At 44.3% G+C, this 26,462-nt stretch overlaps 1 protein-coding gene across 1 annotated transcript; it reads left to right on the top strand.

Moving 5' to 3' along the window:
* Nucleotides 1–185: 185 nt before the first annotated feature.
* Nucleotides 186–24,564, top strand: LOC149353220 (torsin-1A-interacting protein 2-like). Its single transcript, XM_089582420.1, has 3 exons — nt 186–309; nt 7,202–7,385; nt 22,129–24,564. The coding sequence occupies exons 2-3, from the start codon at nt 7,212–7,214 to the stop codon at nt 23,008–23,010; spliced, it is 1,056 nt and encodes a 351-aa protein (XP_089438546.1). The 5' UTR covers nt 186–309; nt 7,202–7,211; the 3' UTR covers nt 23,011–24,564.
* The last annotated feature ends 1,898 nt before the right edge of the window (nt 24,565–26,462 follow it).

Genomic DNA, 26,462 nt, shown 5'->3' with positions numbered 1-26,462 from the left:
GTGTCATAAGCAAGGTGAGCAATGTTACTGGCCAAAAGCTGATTTTACAATCTTGTGCAAGTGAACTACAATTTACTACTTTAACAAATACTGTTGTATTTTTTTTTAACTCTAGCATGGTTATGGTGTCAGTGCAAATCCAACTCCGCGATCCAACCCAATCCAAGTGCAGCCATTGACGAAGAAGAGAGGGCACAGAGGTGTTCGAGGCTGTATCTGCGGTATCGCAGTATCAATTTATCATTTTCTCTCTGCCGCGCTGGTTTTATCGCACCAATGTAACTGCCTGAACAGTGCTTCTGCATTAATGTAGGTATTCTGTTTCCTGTTTTGCTCTAATGCCCACTCTTCAGCGGATTGTAGTACGAAATCCAGTAGGCAGTTAGACCGCGCCAGAAAAAATAGTTTCGCGCTGTAGGAGGCACAGAAAGAGATTGAGCTTGCCGATAAATACATGCTTGCTCGCTTGGGTGGTACTAACGTTTTCCGCGTTATGTGAAGAATCTTTGTTTGCTGCTCCTTCAGAAATCTGGCAGTTCGTCTTAACGCAAAAAGAATATAATTTCGATACGTTATCGCCGTAAATGTGAGCGGATGCGGGCCACAGGTCGCTGTTCCTTTGCTGCATTCAATTCCCTCAAATGTTCAAACATCTGCCCAGAAAGTTTCAGAAAACGAGGAATTTGAGTGAAACCGGGTGGGCCCCGCGCGCGTGTCGAAGGTCTGCAGAATGACGGATAACTGAGCAAGTTTGTTTTGGTTCGTGGGGAAAACGCAGCGCGTGGTGAGAACAGACTGCGAAGAAAATGACTACGAAAGGTTAACCAACTCCTGATCGTTAGCGAAAGTTAACTAGGTTGGCTGCCTTTTAGCTGAACGTTAGTTCAGCTAATTATAGTGCAAAGAGAGCGTGCTAATACCGGAGTACGACCTACAATAACAGTAGGTCGTGATCCGCGGTCTGAGCAGAAAGTGACAGTGTTGTCACGGTGGCCTTTTGTACTGCACGAAACGCACCAGTATAGCGGACCGCACCAGCGTAATTTGGTCACGCATACAGTTGTACTGCGTATAAGCATGACTGCATAGAAATTGATTACTGGAAAAGAGAACCATGCAGACAGTGGGCCTCATTTAATTACAAGGACGAACCGTCCGCGTGTTGCCGGTCGACTGCCGATTGTGTAAGAATCATAAATACCTCATACATTTTTTGTAACTTGCAGTCTAGTATTTTCATCAGGAACGTTCATGAGTACAATTTTTGTTGGCGCTTTTCTTTTATTTTTCTTTTACTTTCTTTTTTTCCTGAGCGTTGTGAAATACATGGAGCCTTCATTTGCAGTAATAGTGGAACATATTCTGAAAAATCTACAGAAATATCCGGTTACCAGCACAGCTGTGCCTTCTATCTTGTTAGGAACACCGCACTTCCCTCTGCAAGGATTTCCTTTCTGCCTTAAATGCATATTGTATCATGGCTGTAGCCAAGCAGCGGCTCTTCAAGAGTGACAACAAAAACAGTATGCTGACGTCTGCATGTTGTGGTCTCGGCGCGGCTGCGAGCTAAACAAATGTAAGCCCTAGTTAGCTATGCAGCTTCAGGCTACTTTAACTAGCTATCTTTTTTTTAAAGTGGCTCAGTTTGCTGAACACCACACGTTGTGTACTAGAACTGTGCAGACATAAATGGGGCCCCCTAGTGTGTCTACGAGCTCCAAGTCGCAATATAAGCACCTGAAGTAATGAATATTACACTCAGGTTTCATTTATATCAGTTGGACATCAATGCGAGAGCCTTCGAACCACACTTCATGGGGCTACGGGGGCAGCAAAAACACAGACGCGAAGAACTGCTGTCTTATATAGTTCTTTTTATTAAAGAGTGATAGAATGAAAGTAGCACCAATGTTCCCATTCTAATAGAGGGCCAGTCATCCTGCATATTTCGACATTTTCACAGCTCTGTTGGCCTTTTACAGTACTTGTCTTAAGGAAAAGTGATGCTGAGTGTGGTGTGTGCATCACTGCTTTGATGCCAGAGTGCACTGGCAGTATTTAGTGCTGCCTACCCTTCAACAACAGAAGTCTGCGTTCCTTTATCAAGACCAGAAATTGCTGACAGGGAAATTACTGGACTTAGTGTGCCTTGCTTTTCTAGATGCACATGTTTTTGTAACAATTCTATCACCGCTGCGTCCTCCATGTTGAACTGCCACTGTGCCACCTATAAGAGCTGTTAAGTGCAAATACTTTGGACAGACAACATAATGTGTGTCAACATAATCCCATGTAACCACAGAAATTTGAAAGAATGCTTCCACTACTTGTATCTTTTTCTCTTTTTTTTTGCGCATTGTGAGATGTGTGGATGCTATCAAGTTTTACGGTGCTACGGTCGTCTGCACGCTTTCTGAAGCGTTGGAGCAGTTTGTTGCAGAACAAAGAAAGTTAAATCTTGGCATAGGTGCTCTATATAATTGGCACAGTGCAATTTCCAGAGCAAATTTTGGTCTTTGTGCCTTCACTCCAGCACAAGCATTGTCTCAGGAACCGAGTACGCTTAAAAATTTCACTTCCTTTGTGCGACAGGATGGCATCGACAAGTGTGCCACTGACCGTACTGATGTATTTTTAGAGCGCAGCTCTTAGTACCCGATCCTGGCTTGCGCTTCGTCTTTGTCGGCATAACCGGCAGAGCTATAGCACAGCGAAGAGTATAGCGAAGGGGGAAAGTAGGGAGGAGGCGAAGGGAGGGCGAAATAAAAAAGGCAGAGGAGGGGGTAGCAGTGGAAGAGAGAAAGGCGGAAGTGTAAGGTGGAAAGTGGAGGAGGAGGGTACAGCAGTGGTAGACAGGAGGGGCCGTGCTCAGTTTGCGCCGGCTGTTGCATAATGACTTCGTAAATGCATTTACAGATGGAAGTCATGCTTAGAACATGCACTTCTACCACCTGCGCAAAAGTGATTGCAGTGGATGTGGTAGCATGCAGATACCCCTGTAGCCCCTTCATTTCAGGCATCACACATCTGAGGGTTTGTGAAAAATGACACTGCCTTGCCCGAGTGAGGTGATTCCCTGTGTAAAGGTTGTGGGCCCCTTAATTGTAGCACTGGTGCATGGCTGATTATGTTCAAATCAGTGCAAGATCTGCTAGTCGCAACTCGAGTCAGCCATGAATCGGCAATCAAGCCATCAGCCAGCATATACAGGGTCTGTCCTGAAAGTAATGAGACAAGTCGCGGCATGGCGCGTGCATGCCCTAGATTGGGAAACCGCTTTTGGGGGAAGGAGGGGGAAACCTTCAGCTTCACAGTGCAATGAGCTCAGTTGGCTTCGAGCAGGTGAAGTGAGTGGACGTCTTCGAGCGTGGAGCCCTGTTTCGTCGCTGCGTCGAGGAAACCATGGAGGGAACGTTGGAACAGCGCTACACGGTGAAGCTTTGCAATAAACTAAGTAAATCACCTACTGAGACATTTGACAGTACTGGTCTCCACGACCGTTTGTAAATGCTTTGTGCCATTAGAACATGCGACCTGGACATCGCATCGTTCCCACATGCTGTCTTGATCACGTTGATTGACTCGGTAAGGGACTTGCTCAGTTTATTGCAAAGCTTCACTGCGTAGCGCTGTTCGAACGTTCACTCCATGGTTTCCGCGACGCAGCGACGAAACATGGGTACCCACTCGAAGACGTCCACTCGCTTCGCCTGCTCGCAGCCAACTAAGCTCGTCGCAGTGTGAAGCTGAAGGCGCCCCCTCCCTCCCTCAAAAGCGCTTTCCCAATCTAGTGCATGCGCGCGTCACGCCGCGACTTGTCTCATTACTTTCAGGACAGACCCTGTACATGGGCGTCTAAGGAGGCTATTTGGGGAGTATACGCCGTTTACCATGGGAAAGGGCACGCGCTGCACTGAATGTGTGGGCCATGCACTTCGTGGCCTGCTGCACCTGAATACGCGTCCTTTGAGGTCTTAAGTTTTCTTCCTCGAATCAGTGAGACAAGCACATTGCAACGCGGTCTCGCAGGGAGCAGCAGATGCAGGAGACTACACCACAACTGGGCAAAGTTTGCACCACGTCAGGAGCATTTGTTTTAGTGCGATAGCTTAAAAACCTTGTGCGGCAAAGTGGTAATGCTTCTCAATGTGCTCAAGGGTAGCTTAACTCTTTCGGCCACCATTTTTTGTTTCCATCGGGAACAAATATTTTTGTGCCTAAATATTATATTGAGACCTCAAGAAAGGTAATTATTTAGTTTTCCAGCGCAGGTTATCAGAGGTTATTAATTTACAAGGATGTGCAGATTTGCGTATGAAGTGTCATATTTGATGAAAATTGCTGCATAGAAACGCCATGAATTTTATGTAAACATCCGAAGAATCGCCAAATAAATTTGTTTCGAAGATGTGCATTAGACATGGAATTATGAAAAAGAATTTAATATTACTGGTGACAAAAATGTGGCTGCACAAAAAATGGCGGACGGCGCCCTACTTCGCTCACTGTTTAGTGAAATGTTATTTACTGCGTTCACTATATGATTTAAAAAACCATCTTAATCGCGACAAGGAGTGAGCTAAATTCACCTCAATGAATGAAATCGCAGCAGGGGGCAGCACACATTGAGAAAAAGCTGGGAATTCAATGTGTACACAATTGTATACGAAAATGCCTGAAAAGGTTAAGCGTCGTCCCAAGTTTTCTGCTTCAGTATATCGCAAAGTCAAGCTGTTCCCAAATTTCGCATTAGGGAGTACAGTAAGCATCGGTCAGTTTTCTTTTCTTAAAGTGACAGGGCCACTCGGAAAATAGTCGATGCCTTTCTCATGCCTTGCAGCAACCAGGCCAGGTGCGTAACCTAGCCTTGTGTCACATTAATGGAGCAGGAAGTTGTATTTTTGCATCGGAACTGAGAGTTGTAGGAATTGCTGTCCTTTTATGTTTTTTGGTGCTTTTATTGTGTTTTGCCTTCATTTCTGCTTTGGCCTTGCACTAAGAGGTAGATTTTTGTTCAGATCTTGATTGTTGCCCGTTTTTTTTATTGGAGAGAAAACATACTGCCGAAATTTGATTATCAGTAGTGACGCTAACAAAGATTGTTTGGCCAGCAGTTGTAAGAACAGTAGAGTTAGGGGCAATATATAGGCGGTGGGAATGTTTGTGTTGAGTTGTGAATAGAATTTACATCATACATAGACGCACCATGCATACAACAAAATTGACAGTATTTATTTTATTTATTTACTATGACTTCTTTCCACTGTTAAATACTGATGGCTTATCTGGACTCGCCTCTTAAAATTAAAATTAAAAAATATCTGGTATTTTCAGAATGACAGGTTTCCTAGCAGGGTGTACTTACTTTCGCTGCAAGTAAGAGCACTAATGTGCTATAATGCTGAAAATTATATTTGTCAGAGAAGTGGTTAAAGTTTTCACCTTTTACCCCTGGTCTCCTGTTAATGGTCACGGTTGTTGCGACCTGCTTCTTCTAAAAAGTGACTTCTTGTTTGGCTCTGGTGCATTTGATCTCTTAGCACATCGAGTGATGGGAACAATGCGGTATGCAACAGCGTTAAGCTCCCGTTCAGCGGAGAAACCACCGTTGATTTTATCGAGAAAATCCTGATTGGTAAAGAGGGTCTGGACGTCACACGTTCAGCTGTGGAATGAAAATGAAAAACTTTAAATTCTGATTTTGAGGCCGTAGCACTACTCAAATGTCATTATGACATGTAAGGATGTGCAGTAAATTAATTACGCTGGAAAGAGAATTGGGGTAATTTGTTGGGAATCGAACCTATGACCCTGGGGTTGAGAGTCGGACATGCTACCCCTAGACCACCGAGGCACGTTCGTTCGACATGGTTAAAAGGAGACCTTGTGTGTTTTGTAATGTATCACATGGTCTAGCATGCCTGCTGATGTATACTAATGAGTGTGTTTAATCGGAGAGAGGTACCAATTAAGAAAGTAAGTAATAACCATTAACGCTGTTGCGTCATACCCTTAAGGCAGAGCTTAAGTGTCCCCCTTATTTTTTTAGTGCACCACTGGCATAAGTTCTGTGGTAGCATAAAAAAACCACCAGCTGGCCCGCAACATCCTTAGTAGGCCAGTGATAGAGGAGGGATGGGCTGCATAACTGCTGCACCTCTTTTTTTCTTGGACAGCGAGGACAAATTCAAGTCAACCTGTATCGATAAGGTACCGCCTTCTAATCGCAAAGAGACCACTATCACTGAAAACAGAGCTTCTATAAGATAGAAAAGATTGAAATAGAAATACAAGTGTCTGCATCACTGGCCCGATTTCGCAAGTAAACTGCTTGTGTCGACACCGATTTCTGGGCGCAAATCCCAGAGGCTAGGCTACACCACCATTCACTTCAAAACTGTAGTAACCCATCCTTCACAGTAAGGATATCACGAGTTTGAATTGACTGGCAGGAATATTTTTATATACAATTTTCTCTTTGATAAGTGTGTGTTTTGCTGCCGGGAAACATCAACGTGGCCAGAAAAAGCCAGAGAATAAATTTTTACTGAGAGCAGTATTTAGAAGCAGTTGTCCTTTGTGTGCCTTTAACACTTTTTTGCTGTCTTCATTCTCACAGTGTAAGCCACCATGGTGGCTCATTGGTTATGGCGTTCGGCTGTTGACTCGAAAGATGCAGGTTCAATCACAGGCACGGCGGTCGAATTTCGATGCAGGCAAAATTCTAGAGGCCCGTGTGCTGCCCGATGTCAGTGCACGTTAAAGAACCCCAGGTGGTCGAAATTTCTGGAGCCCTTCACTACGGCGTCCCTCATAGCCTGAGTCACTTTGGTACGTTGAACCCCCGTAAACTAAACTAAATTTATTCTCGCAATGTGTAAAAATGTGCATATTTTGTCAAGAGTGCTATGAGCATCTATGGTTGACGAGCGCAAAAAAGACGCAGAGAAGAAGACGACAACACAACACAACACGAGCACTTGCATCACTGTAATCATCAACACTTGATATATTCCTTTGTGTGTGGCTTTTACTGTACAGCTTGTTTGGTGAAAGGCAGGAAGCTTACTTTTAGTTAGTTTTTTTTTTTTTTTGACAACCACAAGTGGGGCTTGTTTCCTGGAAAAACTAATTGTCAAATAAAAAAAAGTGTGGCCAGCTGGCATGTATTTTCATGTGTTTGCTTTACCTTGTGTTTCAGCCTGGACGCAATGAGTGAGGACGACGACCTGGTGAGGACAGGCATTCATGACATCAGAAACAAGATTCCCGCTGGTGGCTCTAATACAGGGGAAGTGTGTGATGAATCTGAAGACGAGACGGACAGAGCCCAGCATATATCGTCTGACACAGCCAGCGTGGAGCCATCTGACCAGGAATTACATGTAAGTTTCTTGTACCTAGCGAGCTATAGCCTCCTGAATTCCACAAACATTGGCCAACCAGTGGGGCAGCGCCTTATGGCAGCATGGGTTGAGTACATATGTAGGTAGCATGGGTGGGTGCAAAGGTCTCCTGCAAGGCTGTCCTCATTAATGTACTATCGTGATAAAAAGAAACGCAAGCAATGCGGCGTCTACGTGCTCCGCTGTTCGAATATCTTTTCATCGCACTTTTATCTGGGTGGCAAGAAAAAGATGTAAGAGTCGTCCTAGAATGCATCACGGACGACTCTAGCTTCTTTTTGCTGCCACCAAAGTACAAGCGTGATGAAAGGAAGTGCTAACAGTGGAGCGCCTAGTCCTCGCTCTGTTCACATTTCTTTCCATCGCCCCTGTACAACCTCACCCCTTCAGTGCTATACATCAGCCCTGCCTGCTTATATGTGGTGGGCACAAAATGTTTTACCCATGAATAAACACACTGCACTCGCGCACATGCAGCTATGCTTTATCTTAACCTTTACAAATGTGATGGGTTACTGTTATGTACAGAACACAATTTTCTGGTGTGGCATGGTATTGTTTAATGCCACGTTTACTTGTAATATTTTCCTGCTGTGTCTTAAACAGATTGAAGTATACTGTAACCTATGGTGATAAGACTCCAAAAAAGCAGAATTTCACTGCACAAAGAGTGGTTGCACCATCGTTCACCAGCAGTGCAAACCGCCTGTCACAAAGGCATGCATTGCGTTAAATTCGTCACTTTGAACGCGATAGCATTAAAGATGTCGTTCTGCACAAGATGCGGCGGCAGCGTCATTGGTGTTGTGAGTTGAAAATCCCCGAAGAAGCAACCTACGTGGGCCACCTATAAGTCACGTGACCTTGTAGTGTCCTCACTACCTGCCTACCGGATCGTGTGCAAGCTAATCACCTTGACAGTTGACAGTTAAATTAAAGGAATTTAGACGCTTAAGTTTTAGGTGCATTTTTCTTGTTTGCAATGATGCGTAAGGCGTTATTATATATGGATTACCACGTGGTATTCTCCTGCGATCACTAAATAATTTCTAATTGAATTTCTTTCTTGTGCTGTTTCGGTTTCGGTTTCAGCAGCTGAACGATGACTGTGACATCAAAGTGTGGTTTTAGGTCAGGTGAGGCATGAAAAAGCTGCAATGTAAACGCTGCTTCTACATTTGTTGTTATTCCGGCTCTTGAGGAAGGCTGGCTTTAGCACTGTAATGAATTAAAACGATGAAGCAGCAATTATATCGACGTTTTTCCATGCCTCACGTGACATATAACTACACTTTGACGTCACAGCCATCGTTCGACTGTTGAAACCAAAATCGAAACAGCATGACAGAAAAATTCGATTATAAATTATTTAGTGGTCGTCGGAGAATACCACATGGTAATCCATGCATAGTAGTGTCTTCCACAACATTGGGAAGAATAAAACATGCCACCAAAATTAGGTGTCTATACTTTAAAGATTGGTTGCTAGCCCAGCAACCTGGGTTGCACAAGCCCCACAGGTGGCGTCACCTGCCATTGCAGTGCAGCGGCACATCGCTGAACCGCTACACCCTTGCGCCAGGAGTGGTATGAGATTCTCAGGAATTTATAAATGTATACTCGAGAATGACCAGTTTCACATATATGGACATTAACCCATTAATGCTATCGTGTCATACTTTTAAGGCTGAGCCTAAGTGTCCCCTCCAATTTTGCATTGTGTTTTGGCAAGATTTCTGTGTTTGTAGCAGCATGCTGTCACTGCTCTCTGGGCTGTGAAATATTATGGCACACTCTTAATTGCCACATATTGCATGTAAATATTGTATTGAACAAAGCCAACTGCTCAGTACCACCTCTGTGAGCAGTGCCAGGAGGGTTGTGGCTGTGTGCCTGCTTTGAAAGTCGTGCAATACGGGGTACCTTATCGCTAAAGGCAGGCCTGGAGCATGAGGGCTGACCTTTGTGGCGTCTACACCTTCTGCAGAAGGTGTGGCATTTGGTAGTACACTATTGCAACTGCATTCTGCAAGTACATGCGCCAGCAGCATATAAGTAGCATATAAGCATATGAGCTGGTAGTGATGAACAGCTACAAGGAAAAAGCCATGTCGTGATGAAGGACACAGCTTTACAAATAATGCTTGCACTTTCACATCTTCTGTGTGTGTGCGCATACCTTCACTCTTCTTGCCACTTTGTTTTGGTGCGAAGGATTGTGAGGTGCAACATCCGGAATCGACACACGGGCCATGAGTGTCATCGTAGTGGAGGTCTCCAGATTGATGTGGACTACCTGAGCTTCTCTAACGCGTGCTGACATCCACACAGCACATGGGTGCCTTTTGCGCTTTGCCGAAATGTGGCCACGAGGTGCTGTTTCCCTGGTTAGTCAGCACTGGCATGTGGTGGGATTGAATATGCCGGATGTTGCAGTGGCCCAAAAACGTCATTCTCAATGCGTGGCACAGTGAGAAAAAGTAATATCGCAGTTGGTTTTTTTGTTCTTTGTGTCCTGTTCAGGCTTTGTGTAGAGACTACAGCAGAAATGCTTAAAAACTTGAGGAAATAATGCGTAATCTTAACTTTGGGCGCAAAACAAAATTGAGGCTGTGGTTGACAGAAATGGATCAAGGGATATTTTGTGAGCAGTTTGCTGCCTTTATTTACTGGTCCTTGCTTTTACTGCTGTCTACAACAGTTCTTACTTTTCAGCTTATGTCTCAGTTTCCAAGCACGAACAAGGTCGCTCAGCAGTTCAAAAGCAAAAAATTAAGAGGCAAAAACTTCAAGCATTTCTCTCATAGCAGCATTGGTTCAAAGGAGGAGGTCCTGCCTACTCAGGAGGAACTTTTCATTGAGGAAAAAAAGCTTGTGAAATAAAATGAAAGGACATCACATCATTGAACTTGTTTTTCTCTTTTGCGTTTTTTGGGCCAAAGAGCACATTTAGGACAGCTATCATTTTCATGTTATATAGCCAAAACTTAGTTTGAAAGTGTTTTCTGGGCCAATACTTTTTGAGGAACAAGGCTATCTACTTAAAGCTTTCAGTTGTTAAGTCTGTACAGCAAAATACATAAAATTTTTAAATGGCAGTGATGGAAAAAAAATGTGTATGAATTTCGAATGGTATGACATAAAACAGCACTCTTACCGTTACCCTATATGGCGGCCTTTCCTGGGGCTGCCTATGTTGAAAAATTTAAAGTGATAATTTTCCTTAAACACCCATAGTGATGGGCATACCTTTTTTTAAAATAAAGTACAGTATTAAAATTTTGATTGTTCTAATGGCTTAAGGATATAAAGAATCCCTGAAAGTGCCATTGAAGACAGCAGAGCGGTTAAAAAGTTGACTCATCAATCAGCATTCCCCTAAAGGAGCTCCAAATGTAATTTTTTATCTCTATTCTTATCAGTCCTGAGATAGAGGACTTTCTGACGTCGCATGTGTGACCAGAGCAGTTATTTGTGAGAAATGTTTCAGATATGGTAAGTTCCAGGAATTTTGAAGAATTTAAGTTCACTGGGGTTAAGTGCCCCAAATGGCTGAATTTAGGAGAATGTCAAAAATTGTAAAGACGAGTTTATGAACTTTATTGAAGGAATGCTCTAAATCACTGAATTTTTTTTCAGGACTAAATTTTCAGAATTTTAACAGAAATGCATGATGTGTGAAAAATTGTACTTTGTACAGTGCACGCTGCCACAAATAAAACTTGGATATCTATGTAAGAAAAGAACAGTAGCGCAACCAAGACGAACACAAGAGAGGACCACACAGGACTAAGTAGCATACTTATTTATATATACATTTGTTTGGCTATACTTGTGGGGCTGTATGAGGGGGTACCCAAAAGAAACCGGACTTATTTTTGTTTGAACTTATTTGTTCACATTTTAAGCACACCTTCAATCTCCTTCAAAGTATTCCCCACTTGCAATGATACGCTTGTCGAATCTTTCATTCCATTTTTCAAAACATTGTTTAAATTCATCTTTTGTGATGCTTGACAGTGCCTCCGTCGTTTTTTTCTTCACCTCAGCAACATCAGCGAAACGCTTTCCATTCACCTATTTTTTTCATTCTAGGAAACAAAGAAAGTAACACGGGGCAAGGTCGGGAGAGTATGAGGGTTGAGGAATAGGGGTCATGCCATTCTTGGTCCAAAATTGTCGTAGAGACAGGGCTGTGTGAGCAGGGGCATTGCCATGATGGAAAAACCAGTCGCCCAACCGCCACAAATCTGGCCGCTTCCACCGCACATTGTTGCCCAATCTTTTCAAAACATCCAAATAGAAAGCCTGGCTAACTGTCTGACCCTGCGGAACAAATTCTCAATGGACGACTCTTCTCACGTTGAAAAAACAAATCAGCATTGTTTTGAGGTTTGGTTTCACCTGACGAGCTTTCTTGAGGCGAGGTGAACTTGAAGTTTTCCATTGGCATGATTGTTGCTTTGATTCAGGATTCGATTCAGGAACACTTGAGTTGTCCCCATAACATCGTCCTTGTGCGTCTTTCTTAATATTTCAAGAGTTTCCATTCAACTTTTTCCGAGCAAAAATCAGAATTTCACCGGCGCATGCTGTTCACGAAAATCAGCCATTGCAAAAACGACATTCACACAAAACAGTCGTCACTCTGCCTAAACTCTGCCTAAACTAGTCTGACCTCCTTCAACGACGGCACTGACTCTGGAATGTTCGTTCTATGCGTTCCTAGTGGCAAAACGCGGTACCACAGAAGCTTTGCCGACCAAAAATTTAGTCCGGTTTCTTTTGGGTACCCCCTCGTATAGAGGGATAAATACATTCTCCCCACTTACCATGACTGACGGTCCAGAAACGTCAACCAGGGCAGGCTTAGCTCTGAGGGAAACAAAGGAACGACCCTCTGGCTCACACAAAGAGCTCATCTTGAAGAAGCAAACCGAAGGGGACTGAGCGAGGCGAGTCCTCACATGCTCTAACTCTCTCTAGGGTCCTAATCACAGTCTTTCCAGTGAACTTTATGGCGTTTAAAATGGGGAGATAGATCCGTTCTCCCCGTGTAACCGCGACTGACCCAGTTCAAAACCGCGCGGACCCCACCCCGTGGTCGTGTATGCTACTGAGCGCTCGCCGACCACGGCGGGCCTTGCTCTGCGGGAACAAAGGAACGACACTGGCTGACACAAACAAGGCATTTATTGCTATAACAACAATAACGCCGCTAGCAACAAAATACACTGAGGAATCGAGGACGTCCGACTCACCAGCACGGTTACGAGCGAACATTCGCCCACGCTAGGGCAAGGGGAAAAACTCCGAGGCCGGACGGGACGAGCTGAGGGGAACATGTTTCCACACGATGTCGCCCGCCGGCGAAGAGTGGAGCCGCACGCGATACGTCCGCGAGCTTTCCCGATCCCAAGGAGAAGAGACCCGTCTCTCCCCGCACGCGTGCAGCAAAACACCATCCGTGGCGCTGGTGTCGCTGCGACGCGAGCGCCCTCCCCTTTTAGTTAAAGTAACACAACTAAGGGGAGTGCGTTGCGTGGAAGCAAACCACAGGGAACCAGTGCGTTGCGGGAAAGCGAACGCAGGGGACGAAGGCGTCCCCACAACTTCTGGTCATTATTTACTAGCCAGCATAATTGTAGTTCACTAAAAGACATATTTGAATATTATTATATCATGGCCATGCAGTTTCTATTATAATAATGTGAAATTCAGATTTGATAGTTATCTGAACGGCTTTATTCTCACTTGTCAATTGGTACAGTCGTAAATATATTGGCCATCACTGCTATGAAGTTTGCAGATTGTCCCAAAATTTCGTCGTGGAATCAGGCTAATTGATATAATGAAAAAAATGAATTTACACTAATCAGTGCAAAGAATGTCAAACTTGTTCGAGAAAGCAGGCTGCATGCATAAAATCTGTACATGCAAATAGTTATAGGGGAGGATTGCTTACGTTACAGGAGAGGGTGCTACACTCAAAGGAGATAAAAGCACCTGTTTGTTGACCTTGAGAATTGCCTTGGATTGAGAGGGTTCATCATGAACAGAGTTGTTTCAAGGCTATTTCTCCTATGCGCAAAAAGAGCAGGGAAATTAATTTTTCCGTTCTCCCCTGACCTGCACCTGTGAGAGTGATGTGTTGTGTAAGGCTGCAGCATGCTGGTCACCCTGCTGTCACCATTACCTTGGGGATTGTTGGCATAAACCATATAGAGCAAAGCAGAACGTTGTGCTTCGTACAAAAGTGCATTGTGTCTTGTAAAACCATGTTCAAAAGATGGTTCAGGGTCCCTTTTAAGGTTTCCTGTAATGTTTTCAAAGGTGGCTATAAGATGCATGTGTTACGTAGAGTAAAGGCAATCGTGCATTCATACCGCGTGCAAGTTATAAAAAGCGAGCCAATAATTTTCAAATAATTTGTTTTAATTCCCATTCATGTCCCTCGCAGCGACGTCTAGTGCCAGTTTCTCGTGCAAAAATCTTTCCTCGCGACATGATGAGGCTTGCAGGGGTGGAAGTGCTGCGCCATGCTGCGCCAATTTGAACTCCTGCGCCAAGCTGCGCCTAAACGGCAATTTACGCCCATTGCAAGTATACAGGGCCAAATTTAGCCGAGTGTTATTGTCGGCTGGGCAACACTGGGCGCTCACTACGAAATGGACGCAACCGCATTGGCATCGACAGTTGGGTTCGCTCCTTGGTTCGCTCTTGGAAGGAAAAACTCTGGGGACAGGTGCAGAAACCGAAATTTGTAAATTTTGCGGCCACGTGGCAACATTAGATCACATAATATGGAGTGCGTTCGTACCCCAGAGCGCAACACGATTGAAACTAGTAATGAATGGGAGACCACGCTAAGAAGCTCCGACGAAAAAACTCAGCGCTTCGCGTCCGCCTGGCGGCCGAGGCTGAAGACCTCTTCTTCTAGACGGGATCGGATGTCCTCCGGCCGCGGTGCGACAGACTGTCTCCCCGTACGCTTGCGTGCGGACCCGGAGGTGGCTGCCGCGCCATATTCGGCGGAAATAAGTGTTCTTCCGCCTCCTCCTATGGAGATAAACGATGCTAAAACGGCATCCTCACGATAGGCCCGGCTGACTAGCTGCAGACCGAACCGACAACGGTTCGGTTGTTTAGGATTCCGGACACCTTGTCCTGGAAAGCGACTGCCAGCGCGAGTGGGACGGGTAAACTGCACGCGAATATAATTTTATTTACCGGAGCTAATTTAACACGAATTACGAACTTCTTACGCGTGGAGCTGCCAGGGAATGGACACCGGGCTTACTACCCGTCATGGGAGGTACCGTCGTGCTCGTACCTCGCACGCAGTTGACGTTGCTTTGGCTTGGCCTGGCCAATTACGGGGTTACAGCTTCACAGCGGCGCGGCCGGCGTCCCCTCGCTACTCCACCTTTCACAGCCGTACACAGCAACGCGATCGTGCAGATTTTCCACAGCCTGCCTAGCGTGCACCCGCGTGCACGATGGTGCATTTGTTTTCATATACGCTTGGGTAATAAATTTTGGTGCGCATTTACGCAAGAGCGCAAATTATGTGAGTACCTTCTTGTTGGTTTGGCTGCGGCAGTTTTCCGAATTTTAAAATCCACCGGTTGGCGGGTATTGATTCTTTTTTTTTTTTTCGGACCTGGCATAGTATATTCGAGATTCTGCTGCACTCTTTTGACAGTTTTGACGAACTGTCACCATTATGTTGTTTTCTTTTTTTTCTGAACTGAAATTGAGAACAGCTAATTTACTGCAACTACTGTTTTTAGCAGCTGCCACGTGTCTATTATTTTTTTTATGAACTCTAGCAAATATCTTTAAAACAATTGCAGACCTTTAAATGAATTCTGGCCTGTAGGATTGATGATCAATATTTATGCAGTTTTTGGACTAGTTGCAAACAAAATTGCTTTCAGTCGCATTTGAATGTCTCAAGTCTGCTCCAAAAGTGCTCCGAAATAGCCTACAAATTGCTCAAAGCTGCTCCAAAATGGGCCTTTTGCTGCTCCAAAGTTGCTCCAAAATGACGCTTTTGCTGCTCCCGTGCCTGCTCCAGAAAGCTGGAGCCTGCTTCCACCCCTGGGCTTGCGTGATATCGGTTGCAAGGGGCTTTCATTGGTGCTCCAAAAAGTGCAACAGCGTTTGTAGATGACAGAAGTGGGGTGCACAGCCGGCTGGAGACGGCGATACATGGCGCCGGCACCCTTCCACTTTCCCCTCTGTTGCATGGCGTGGCAGGACAGTGAGTGGGGAAAAGAAAAAAACAACCAAGCCGGGTGATGCATTCATGGGTGGAGCCTGATTCCGGCCTGTAATCTTTATTTTCATTCTTCTGGCTCACACCAGTGTGTGAGTTGAGAAGGAAAGGGTAGAGGGTCATTTAATCACCGATATCTCTCGAACTGCATAAGCTGGATCAAAAATTTTTGCGGGAGTATTGTGGACGATTCAGTAACTGTTAGTCACTTTTTTTTTTTTTTTACCCTCTGTGCAGACCATTGCAGGGACCCTTTAAAGGTGCACTAAGGCGGAATCTGAAATCGTCTTTCTACCGTGGGAACTCGATCTACACGTTGTGAGCGGTGATAGAAACTTCGAATTATTGTCATGTGCGGCCTATTTCCCGATTAAATCGGATTAAACGTCGTACCCCCGCCTTTTTTTTAACTGACCGCTGAGAGGAGGAGGAGTCGACCAACGCATTGAGTTCCTTTCAGCCAGTTGCATGGTGGCTTCTCTTTCGCTTTTGTTTTGTTTTTAAGGTTTCCATGAATAAATAGTTTCAGTCGCAGGCTACATAGCCACAAATTAGGTCCATGGAAAAAAATACATGTGGACTCTTTGCTTTCGCCAATCGCTATGTATCACTCCGCCGATGGCGGAGCGGCGAGCCGCCATGCGACTGGCTGGAAGCCACTAGCCCAGAAACTTGCTCTTCACGTGTTGGCTGACTCCTCCTCTTTTCGGAGGTCAGTTGAAAATATAAGCAGGAACGGGGCATTTAATTCAATTTAATAGGGAACTTGGTCACACAGGACAATAATTCGGAAGTTTCTGAGAATGCTCGGAGTATGCAGATCGAGTTCCCACGGTAAAGAAAACAAGCTCAGAATCCTCTTTAGTGCACCTTTAAAATAAAAGTGTATGATAGCTTAATGTACTAAGATAAGACTGCTATTCTGAGTGGCTTTAACCTTCCCATCACAGTGTGATAATTCTGCCCTTGGCACTCATTTTGGCATAGTCTTAACTCTGTTGGAAGACGGATGTTATGGCAATTAAGCTGTTCTTGAAAGACGCTTGAGGCCTTGAAAAAGTTACATTACTGCTGGAAAGGTTGCTTGGATTTCTCATTTCCAATGTTTGTCTAAACGTGACCTAGTTTTTTCTTTTGTGCAAAGTGCTTGGGTGTACCAAACGCTTTAAGTTATTCAGTACAAATTTTTCTTTGGAAGCCATGAAAGTTACTTCGGTGTCGACTGTACAGGTGGAGTGTGCAGCAGTACTGGCCATCAGTTAACTGAAATTTGCTAATCATTCTCATTTTCGGTCTTAGTGTGGAACGTTATATTGCAATATTGACGATCATCAAGACAGATGGCAAGCTCAGTTTAAAGTGCTGGAATTGGCATTTTGGCTCAAGGTACCTAACATGAAATGCGCGGTTTATAAAACTTGTTGATTGGCCTTCCCACTTTGCGCGTTGATCTGTGGCATCACTCGAATATTTAATGCAGGAAATACTTATGCAGTTTGTGTGTCTTATGACTATGAGTTGGACTTTTCGGTTTAAACTGAGACACAATAAAAGTACGCTGAATTCAGTTGTCGAAATTCAGTTTTAGCTTACAAATGTCAGTATTCTTGGCGTGCAAGGCATAGCTAGCTGGCTGTAATGCAAATTACACTCAGTCAGAGTTGAAAATTAACTATGTGTGGAAGCTAGGGGCATGATGTGATGGTGGTATAGTTGGATAAGCAGCGCAGTTGTGTGGTTCGAGCTTACACGCCTCTGCAGACCGGTAAGCACCAACTGCTCGCTGCCTTCTGAGAAGTGTTTGTTCACTGTCATCACCGGCAAAGCAGTTAGTCAGTAAAGTAAGTTAATCAACTGCATGTAGGACACTAACAGCAAACTGTGCATGGATGTCACAAAAAAGTAAGTTCTGGCTATCGCGGACAATGAGCGGCAGTTCCATCACTGCAATTAACTCGTAAACCATGTGATGCCCCACCCTTGCTCACAACCTAGCGCGACAACCCGATGATAACATGTCGGCCTAGTTCTTAGAAGTAAAGTTACACTTCCGTTTTTGTCTGCCGGCTATCTCATTTATCTTGAGTTACTCTTCTACAAGCACAGCTCCAAATATACTACTATTTGTACGTTAATTACTGGTAAATCAGTAAGTCAGTATCAGAAAAAGTCCACTGAATTTTCGAAAAATAAAAACTGAGAAGTCCAACCTCTACTTTGACATAGAAGAGGTTGATGCTGTTTCCATGATGACACCACAGGCAGCAGGGTCATTTGATGAATGTGCAATGTGGGAAAGCTGACTTCAGGAGCATTCAAAGACATCTTTTTTTGCTGCCTGAACATGCAGTGCTGGCAGACGAGGGACGAAGAAGAGACGACACACACAGGACGTTTGTCGTCTCTTCTTCGTCCCTCGTCTGCCAGCGCTGCATGTTCACATTGCTGATTTATAAATTAAAAAAAAAAGCGGGTTCTCTTTCTTTGTTGACACTTTTCAACTTCCCAAAATAATCTTGTACCCTAAAACCAAAACTTCAAAAAGTTATTCGTTACGTTTTTATTAATCCTCTTTCACTTACACTTTCTCATGTAAATTATGCCCACCTTGCTGTTTAATCCATCTGCACAGACTGCACCAGCATATCATTTGTCGCTTTTAAAAAAAAAAGATCTGTATTGAATAGTTCGTAACACCCAGTACATTAAATGCTTGAAAACCGTGTGCTTCAGCAGAAAATGGTACGTCGCCTTCACTTAGTGCAGGCATCTGCTCGACTTTTTTAATAATTGTTTACGTAAGCATGTCACAAACATTAACAAGTCTGGGGAGTTTTTCGAGTTTCACGTGTTCTTATGAAAACTTTTACTGTAGGTTTTCCTCCCCGTCCTGATCATTTTCACCTCGTACTGATAATTTCACCAAGTTTGACGGCCATACAGCAATTCATTCCTGCAGGAATCGATTTCAAAATTTGCTGTTTCTGTAGCATTAGTTCAGGCGATTTCTGTGGACAACACTGTGTTGGCAGCATCACAAACATTAATCGCAGGTTATTACCCGCTCGCCATGGGAGGAACAAATTTTGAGCCTTCTGTTAGGTCATCTTAGGCATTTTATAAACCGAGCAGATGTTTCCAGTCGCTATTTCAGCCACTGAACGCGCGTACAAGTGTTTTCCCTATAATGTCTGTGATGTCTTCACTGCATCAACCAGAGCATTGTCCCTGGCCACGAGCCTCACTCATGGCAGAAAAACAACGCCTCAGACAAACCAAGGCGGGACTCAAAATTTTAAACACTCTAGATATGCAGATAGGACACTCCCCTGCTTCTGCACTAATAACAATACTTAGGAAATAGGAAAGCTCATTCGCTTAAAACCGCTCCCAAAAAACATGCTCGTGGGGCAACATGATGCCAGGAGAGGGGCCAGGTCAAAAGTGCTTAGCAAACAGTACGACAGACACAAAAATGCCGTTTACTTAGACGCGGTGGAATATCAACTGTAGTCGGATACAACTTAAGAAGGCAGCGGCTTTTCCCCTTCAAAGGATCCCCTCCCAGCCGATGGCATCGGCCGATTCTCATTGTCCTGCTAGCCTGACAATGCAAGGAGTGGCAGACGAAAGGGGATAGTCCTCTCCCTCCATAGTCGGGGATAAACCCCTCTCTCCATTGTGACACCACTCCCTGTATTGTCACCCTAGCAGGGTCATGAGAATCGGCCGATGCCATTGGCTGGAGGGAGGTTCTTAGACGAGGAAAAGCCGCTGCCTTCTTAAGTTGTACCCGACTATAGGTAGAAAAATGGCTTTTGCCATCTGTCCGGTGAGAACCTCCCGCACGACTGCAGTCACAATAATAACGAACAGTGCAGCAACAGCCAAAGAGGCCATCATTGCCCTAGGGATCATGCAAGCAGGAGCTAAGACTATGCTTAGAAACTCTAAAACAGCCCTACGCAACTACGTGAAACGCCATATCTTCGCTGTGGCCTAAGCAAATGCCCAAAAAGCACTAGAGAAGTAAACTTTGTATGGGTTCTGGCTCCCTCAGGTAACCCAGGGAACGAAGCCACTCATCAGTATGTTCGAGGATTTGTCAGCCGAGCAGATGAGTCGACTTCTGAACCGGGCACCTCTAGAAGCGAGACTCTGGACTCTCATCAGGAGGTTACACAAAACCTAAGAGTGTGTCTGCCCCCTCCACATGACTCACTAAGTACAAGCTACGACTTGGAGAAGACTACAAAATAAATCGCAACCCAACCAGTAGGCGTATGCGAACATCTTTCTAGAACTAATTAATCCGTACTTTCATCTATGTGGAAACCCTGCCACGTTAGATCACATGATCTGGGACTGCCCAGAGGATCCACCTCCACTAGAACTAGAAACATCTTCTACCCTGAAAGAATGGCAAGCTGTTCTCGCCAGCTCGTATCCCACCATCCAGATCCGGCGACAATGAGGGCACAAGAGGTCGTCGCCAGAAGAAAACTGGAGCAGCTAGAATAACCCAATAACCCCACCCCCCAAAGCTGACAAAAATTCAGGGGGGCTCTTTGTTGACCTAAAGTGCAGTGAGGCGAAAGCCTTTAGCATGGTGTTGCTGATGTGTGGTTAAGATGTTAATTAAGTACACAATTGTTTGGGAATCTTAAATGCTGGAGACACTGGAGGGTGTTTGGGAGGCATCCGTCTGATTCAACGCCTTTCTGCAAACACTCTCCAGCGCCCTAGGCAAGGAGAGCTACATATGCGTTGGCAGGAAGTAGCGTCCAGCGCCCTAGGCAAGGAGAGCTACATATGCGTTGGCAGGAAGTAGCGTAGCCGTTAGCACGCTCGGCTACGGAACGGAAGGATGGTGGTTCGAATCCCATCGTGCAGAAAGATTTTTTTTCTGGTCTCGTCGCCAGAGCACGGGCAGCGGCTCTTGCCAACGGCGTCCCGGTCTAGGGACCCGATCAGCCTTCCCTTCAACTCAGGCATTGTGGCTTTCAATAAATGTTTTAATCATCTGGTCTGACTGAAAAAAGCGTGACACCTCTGGTGACAACCTTCTGTCGACAACGATGAGGCATTAAAGGCCTTCTCCTTAATAAAGTTTTTACTTGCTCACTCTACTTGGTGTTTCGAAGAAATGGTTTCTTTTGCTGGAAGCAAGAGACTTCAAGGAATATGATTATGATGCAATAATTAACTCAAAATGTGGGAGGAACTCCAAAAATTGCCCTTTAAGGATTGGTGCACTAATGACTCTGAAACATGCAGATTGTATGTTAGGTTTTTGTCAAAGGGAGTAGTACTGTGACATTCTTATGTCTGTGACTTGCTATTTGTTCAGTTATTCTTTTAAGAGCATTAGCTCTTACTGCTTATGTTTGTCAAGAATGCATCTGTCTGCAATGAAGGTCAAATTGATCAAATAGCAACCACGTGACCACACTATATCAGAGCAACAGTGGGCACATAGCGCCTCAATTCATACCTATACTTTTGATTCGTTATATATGTGCCAGTATAGTGGCCATTGAAGTTGGATCCTTCTGGGACCATCATTTGCATAAAATTTGGGGCCAAATTTAATCGTTTGACGCAGAATGTTCCAGGTGGTGTTAAATGACTTGGCATGTTCCTGAGGATAAAATTAACAATTGAGGTTAAGCCCATAATATGTGTAGGATTCGCAATGAAAACCTTTCTGCCCCCAAACTGTGCACTCCGAGGACTTTCAGGTAGCCATTATGGCTGAATCATTTGTCGCAGGGGGTCCGGGGTGATGTCAAATGATTCCTCGAGTGATATAACAAGGAAATATACTGGGTGTAGCAAAGGTGGCAGTAAATCGCAATAGCAGTGCGAAATCCATGGGGTAGATGGTGCTGCTTGTGTCTTAGAAGGGATGTTTCTGGAAAGGAGACATCCGCGGAGGTTTGGGTTTGGTCTTCTCCATGTTTGCTGAGCACACTGGTGTAAACATTCGAACTCCCCTAGCTAACACTCAAAAGTCGAACACTGAGGCAGTGTTGGCAGAGAATTTTTTTGAAGTGCTGCTTGCTAACTTGTTTAAACTGGCATTATTTAATAGATGATATTGTTGTGACATAGCAGTTATACTGTTTGTGTGCTGCTCACAGCAGGTGCATTAAGAAAATAGCAACTGATTTGTCAACTATTTATTATTTGTTAAACACCTTTAGCAAGGAAACATAGAAATCTTTTACCAGTTATTATGGATAGCAAAGAAATGGACCATATAAAGATATAGATTGTGTATGGGGAACATTGTGGAAGTTGCAGCCTTTTTGAGGAACCTTATAGGTTCGGATTAATTCTACTTTTTCATCTGTTTGATAGGAATTCAGTTGGTCTTCATTAAAGAGGCATCTATTTTCCTGCTAATTTTTTACTCATTTATTATTCATTCTCTTTTAGGCATGTAGACCAAGTGATACAAAACCATCTTACCCTGGCCGAAGAAAGGAAGAAATCTACAGGAAGAGACCTGAAGGGAGGAGATCTACACCCAGGAGTCCCTCACCGGCCCAGCTCAAGAAAAAAGTACCACCACAAGGCCAGCAATCATACTATATATTTTGTGCTGCAGCCGTTTTCTGTGGACTGATACTACTTGTGCAGTATCTGTTTAATGAAACGTCAGCACCAGTACCATTGGCAGATGGGCGGCTTCTGACATTACGAGAACACCTTCGTAGGCTCAAGGACACCTATACAGCGCAGCCAGAATATAGCTGGCAGATCATACGTAGCTCGGTTGTGGACATGCTCAATGACACCGGTTTTTATACAGGCCCTGCTGTGATCACATTTCTTGCGTCTGTCAAAAATGAACGTTTTGCAACATGCCTTTCCAAAAAAGTAGCAACAGCCTTGTCGTATACATTCGATGATGGTGGAGATTATGGTACTATAGATGCTGATGAGTTATTAGTCTCTGAAGATGTAGCACGGCATATTATTGACAATCGGTGCAAAGAAGTGGTAGAGAAAAGGCAGCGACATGTGATGGTAGCGTCACACCTTGAACAGTGGAACCCTGATGCAGCAATGATGTTGCATCCTTTATGTGACCAGGAAAATGCTCGGTACAAAAATGTGACATACATTTTGACTGTGTTCACAAAGCACGAAGATGTATCTGGCAAAAGAGAACGAACTGAGTATGATCGCCTTGCTGAGACTGCACTTAACAGTGCTTGGGAGTCTATGGACTCCAACCAAAGGTTTGCCATCATTAGCAGGGTCACAGGCAACGTTGTGCTCGTGCGTGAAGACTCTGAATCTTGTTTTCCCTGATAGAGAGTCTTTGAGTGAGTATTTTAATAATTTGACCGCTGTGGTGGTTTTATTCCTTGGAGCTTCAATTGGCATGCCAAGGAATGGAGAGATACACTTGTTTAATTAGTAATTAGTGAACATGTTTAAGAGAAATAGTGTAATAGTTCATATCTTTGAAGCCGTGGCCGCTTGAAAGAATGTTTGCATCTAAGCGTGCCTGTCTTTCTCTTCGTACCTGTCTAAATATTTCATAGCGATATTCTCATTTACACAAATTATTGGCGTACTTGTCCTGCTAGTGACTGCCTTGCACATCATTTGAGGCACAATTCGACTTTGGTTCTCATGAGAGCAGACATGCTCTTTTTTGTTTGATGCCATGGATGAACTTTTTTTGTTTGGTTCTATTTTGCGTTCAATATTCTGCAGACCAAGCTTTTTTTAATCAACACAAGGTTACTGGCAATCTAAGGCATATATAGTCTCAAGAAAGCATTGTATTATGTCATTACAAGAAAGTGCAATGGCTTGACAGTAATCGCAGGGTTGAAATTATTTGGGATGTTTTGTTGCAAGTGATGTGTGGGAGTGCTGTTTGGGTTTGGCAGTGCATTGTTGTGCGGGGTGCTCAAACAGCTGGTTTAATTTTTGTGCATTGTCTGTTCCAGTGTGTGGCTGGTACTGTTGACCTGGCCGATGAGTTGCCAGGATGAATGTGCCATTTACTTGTACAACATATTGTGCCCAAGGGATTATTGCTCAGTAAAAAACTATGTTGTTTTGAAATTCGGCTTCTCTTTTTTTGTGATATGGGTAATTGCGGGTACATGAAGACCAGCAGATGTACGGAATGAAAATGACTTGTCCCAATGTCCCTTTTAGCTTACATCATATTTGAGCTCAAATATAGTGGATTGCATATGTGCACAGACTGTTCATCTCGTTTAGCGTGAGCATGGAAGTGCATGACCTCACTAAAGGGACTTTAGGCATTGCTTAGTGAGGCATGCTGAAATTCGGCCTCCTCTACAAAATGCCTGCTGTGTCACCTGCATTTTATCTTTCGTCCTCACTGCCACTACCACGAGTATCTGCAATGCACAGGCCAACCCCCACAAAATGTTGGTGTATGACTTGGTTTTCGTTTTGTAAGCATAAGGCTCATAGTGCAACGTGCTTGTTTACATTGTTGCTCCCCTGTCTTTGAGATGTGTTCCTTTTGATAGGTTAAAGCATAAAACATTTTTCAAATGCATTTGAATTATACAAGTGCACAAATAAGCGTAGGAAACAGCTAAATAAGTCGCTGCACATGTGATGGCAGTAACATACCGTATCTGACCAGGAATCATTCACCAAATAAGTAACAATAGTAAGTGATCCTAACAATAGTAAATGCTCCACACTTAAGGTTAAAAAGAAGCTTGCAGAATTTTCGGGGTTTGGTACAGTGCAAAGATTTATGCCACTAAGCAAAAGAATGAAAGGCTGGAACAGGATTCTGTTCATGTGAGCGTGAGCTTGTACAAGCGGATTTCTGAACCTGGGAAGTACAATAAAAAAAGAAGTGAACATGCACTTGTCAAATATGCTAGATGCAACTGCTGCGGTAATTCATTCCCACCAAATTACCGACTGAAGTCCACATATTCTGTGGCTTTGAGGTTGCTGAGCCAAGATCGAGGGATTGAAATGCAGCCCCAGTGACTGCAGTTAGATGAGCTGCAATGCAGCAGGTGACCGTGTGCTTTAAAGAACTTCAGGTAGTTGAAATTAATCCAGTAGCCTCCTATCTTCCCCGGCCATGTGTCAATGTACTCAGCACATGACCATATATGTGAGAGTTTAAAAAGTTGTCTGTTCTTAATTGTTGTCTGAGTGAGCTTTTCAGTGTGTTTCAAGAGTGGGTCCATGAAATGCAGGCCAAGTCAAATTTTGTGGAGCATGGCATGTCCTTGTAAATATGAAATCACAATGGTGAGATGAGAGCTACACATATTTGCTTGCCACTCGCAACTGAATGCTGGATATAGAGGATACAGCTTCCTTTTCGATGCAATGAGGTCCTCAAAAGGTCTTTTAAGTGTAAGGTTGGTTTCTGAGACACGTTAAGGCACTGGCAAGAAAAGGGACAAGTGAGAGGTTCGTTCGTGAATACAGGAATACGGGGTTAGACATTTAATGCACTTGTTAGGTAATGAAATCAATGGGTTTATTTCATTTTTATGTGCATAAACTGCAGACATGAATCTCTAGCCATTTTGCTTGTATTAATTTTTAATACAGTGCACCAGTTTTGTTTTCTTGGTCAGCAGTGTAGACATGACGTGAAGGGGCATGACACAGTGTTGAGTATCCTTGACTTGGGCTTGGTATTGTTTGATGGTTTAGAACAATGGTCTGCAAAATATGGCTCACGGCAGGATGCAACCCCCGCAGTGTAATAAAGAAAGCAATTTCTCATTAGCATCGACCCAAGCAGGAACTTCGTAGTTGAAAGAAATTCATCTTGGTCCAGGGTCACAGAAACTAAGTTGTTGAACAGAAAATGACAAACAATTTAGCATGGTTAGGCCAAATGCAAATTAAGCCAATTTCACATGCAAGGGAAAACACTAGCGAATATTTCCGCTGTGGCACAAAAACCTGTTTTGAGTCGTCGCAGTGGTGAGTGGCAAGGTTCCAACAAGTTGGAAATTTTGCTGCAACGCGCTGCTCAATCACTCTGTCGCTTGTATGTGAACCAGCCTGTAGGTGCGCTAGCACTTCGGTTTTCACTTCAGTATCGGGTCGAGGCTTGGTTTTGAAGGTCAAGCAGGCGTCAGTCAAATAAGGCTGATTCACATGTGAGCGGGCAGAGTGGGTGAGGGAACAAACGCGGATTAATGACATCCTAGTCGAAATCAAGAGGAAGAAGTGGGCTTGGGCAGGGCATGTAATGTGAAGGCAAGATAACCGTTGGAGAGACCTTTGCCCTGCAGTGGGCGTAGTCAAGCTGATGACGCTGCTGATGATAACGTTCGAGTGATTGAGCGGCGCGTCACGGTGAAAAATTTTCAACTTGTTGGAACCTGTCGCTCCAGCTGCCGCGATGGCTTGACACAGGTTTTTGTGCGGTGGTGACAGAAATTGCAAGTGTTTTCGCTTGCATGTGTAACAGGCTGTCTGCGTGAAATCGTAGAGTGGGTCCTTCTTGCTTCTTTTCTTTACATTCGTAAATGGCTGGGGGGTCCTCATACCACTCTTGGCGCAGTGATGCACTACTGCCCTGTGATGGCAGGTGCTGCCACGATGGAGCTTGTTAGACAAAAGGTTGCTTTTCCCGAGCAACCTCTCATGACTAATCATTAATTGAACTGCCACGGTGGGCAGGTTGTTGTGACGTCGCAATTTCACGTGACATACGTGACCGACCTGCCACCCATGCGCACCCAGCTGTCGCAGAGGGACTGCACAGACAACAGCTAAGC

Source organism: Amblyomma mixtum, chromosome 3 (genome assembly GCF_055824585.1).
Source record: "Amblyomma mixtum isolate Tamu chromosome 3, ASM5582458v1, whole genome shotgun sequence".
Taxonomy (NCBI): domain Eukaryota; kingdom Metazoa; phylum Arthropoda; class Arachnida; order Ixodida; family Ixodidae; genus Amblyomma; species Amblyomma mixtum.
This window is presented reverse-complemented; position numbering and strand designations above follow the sequence as displayed.

Excerpts from the sequence above, each read along its gene's own strand:
- LOC149353220 (XM_089582420.1), top strand. The coding sequence starts at position 7,212 with ATGAGTGAGGACGACGACCTGGTGAGGACAGGCATTCATGACATCAGA. Across the intron at positions 7,386-22,128 it reads CATCTGACCAGGAATTACAT|GCATGTAGACCAAGTGATAC; the intron begins GTAAGTTTCTTG and ends ATTCTCTTTTAG.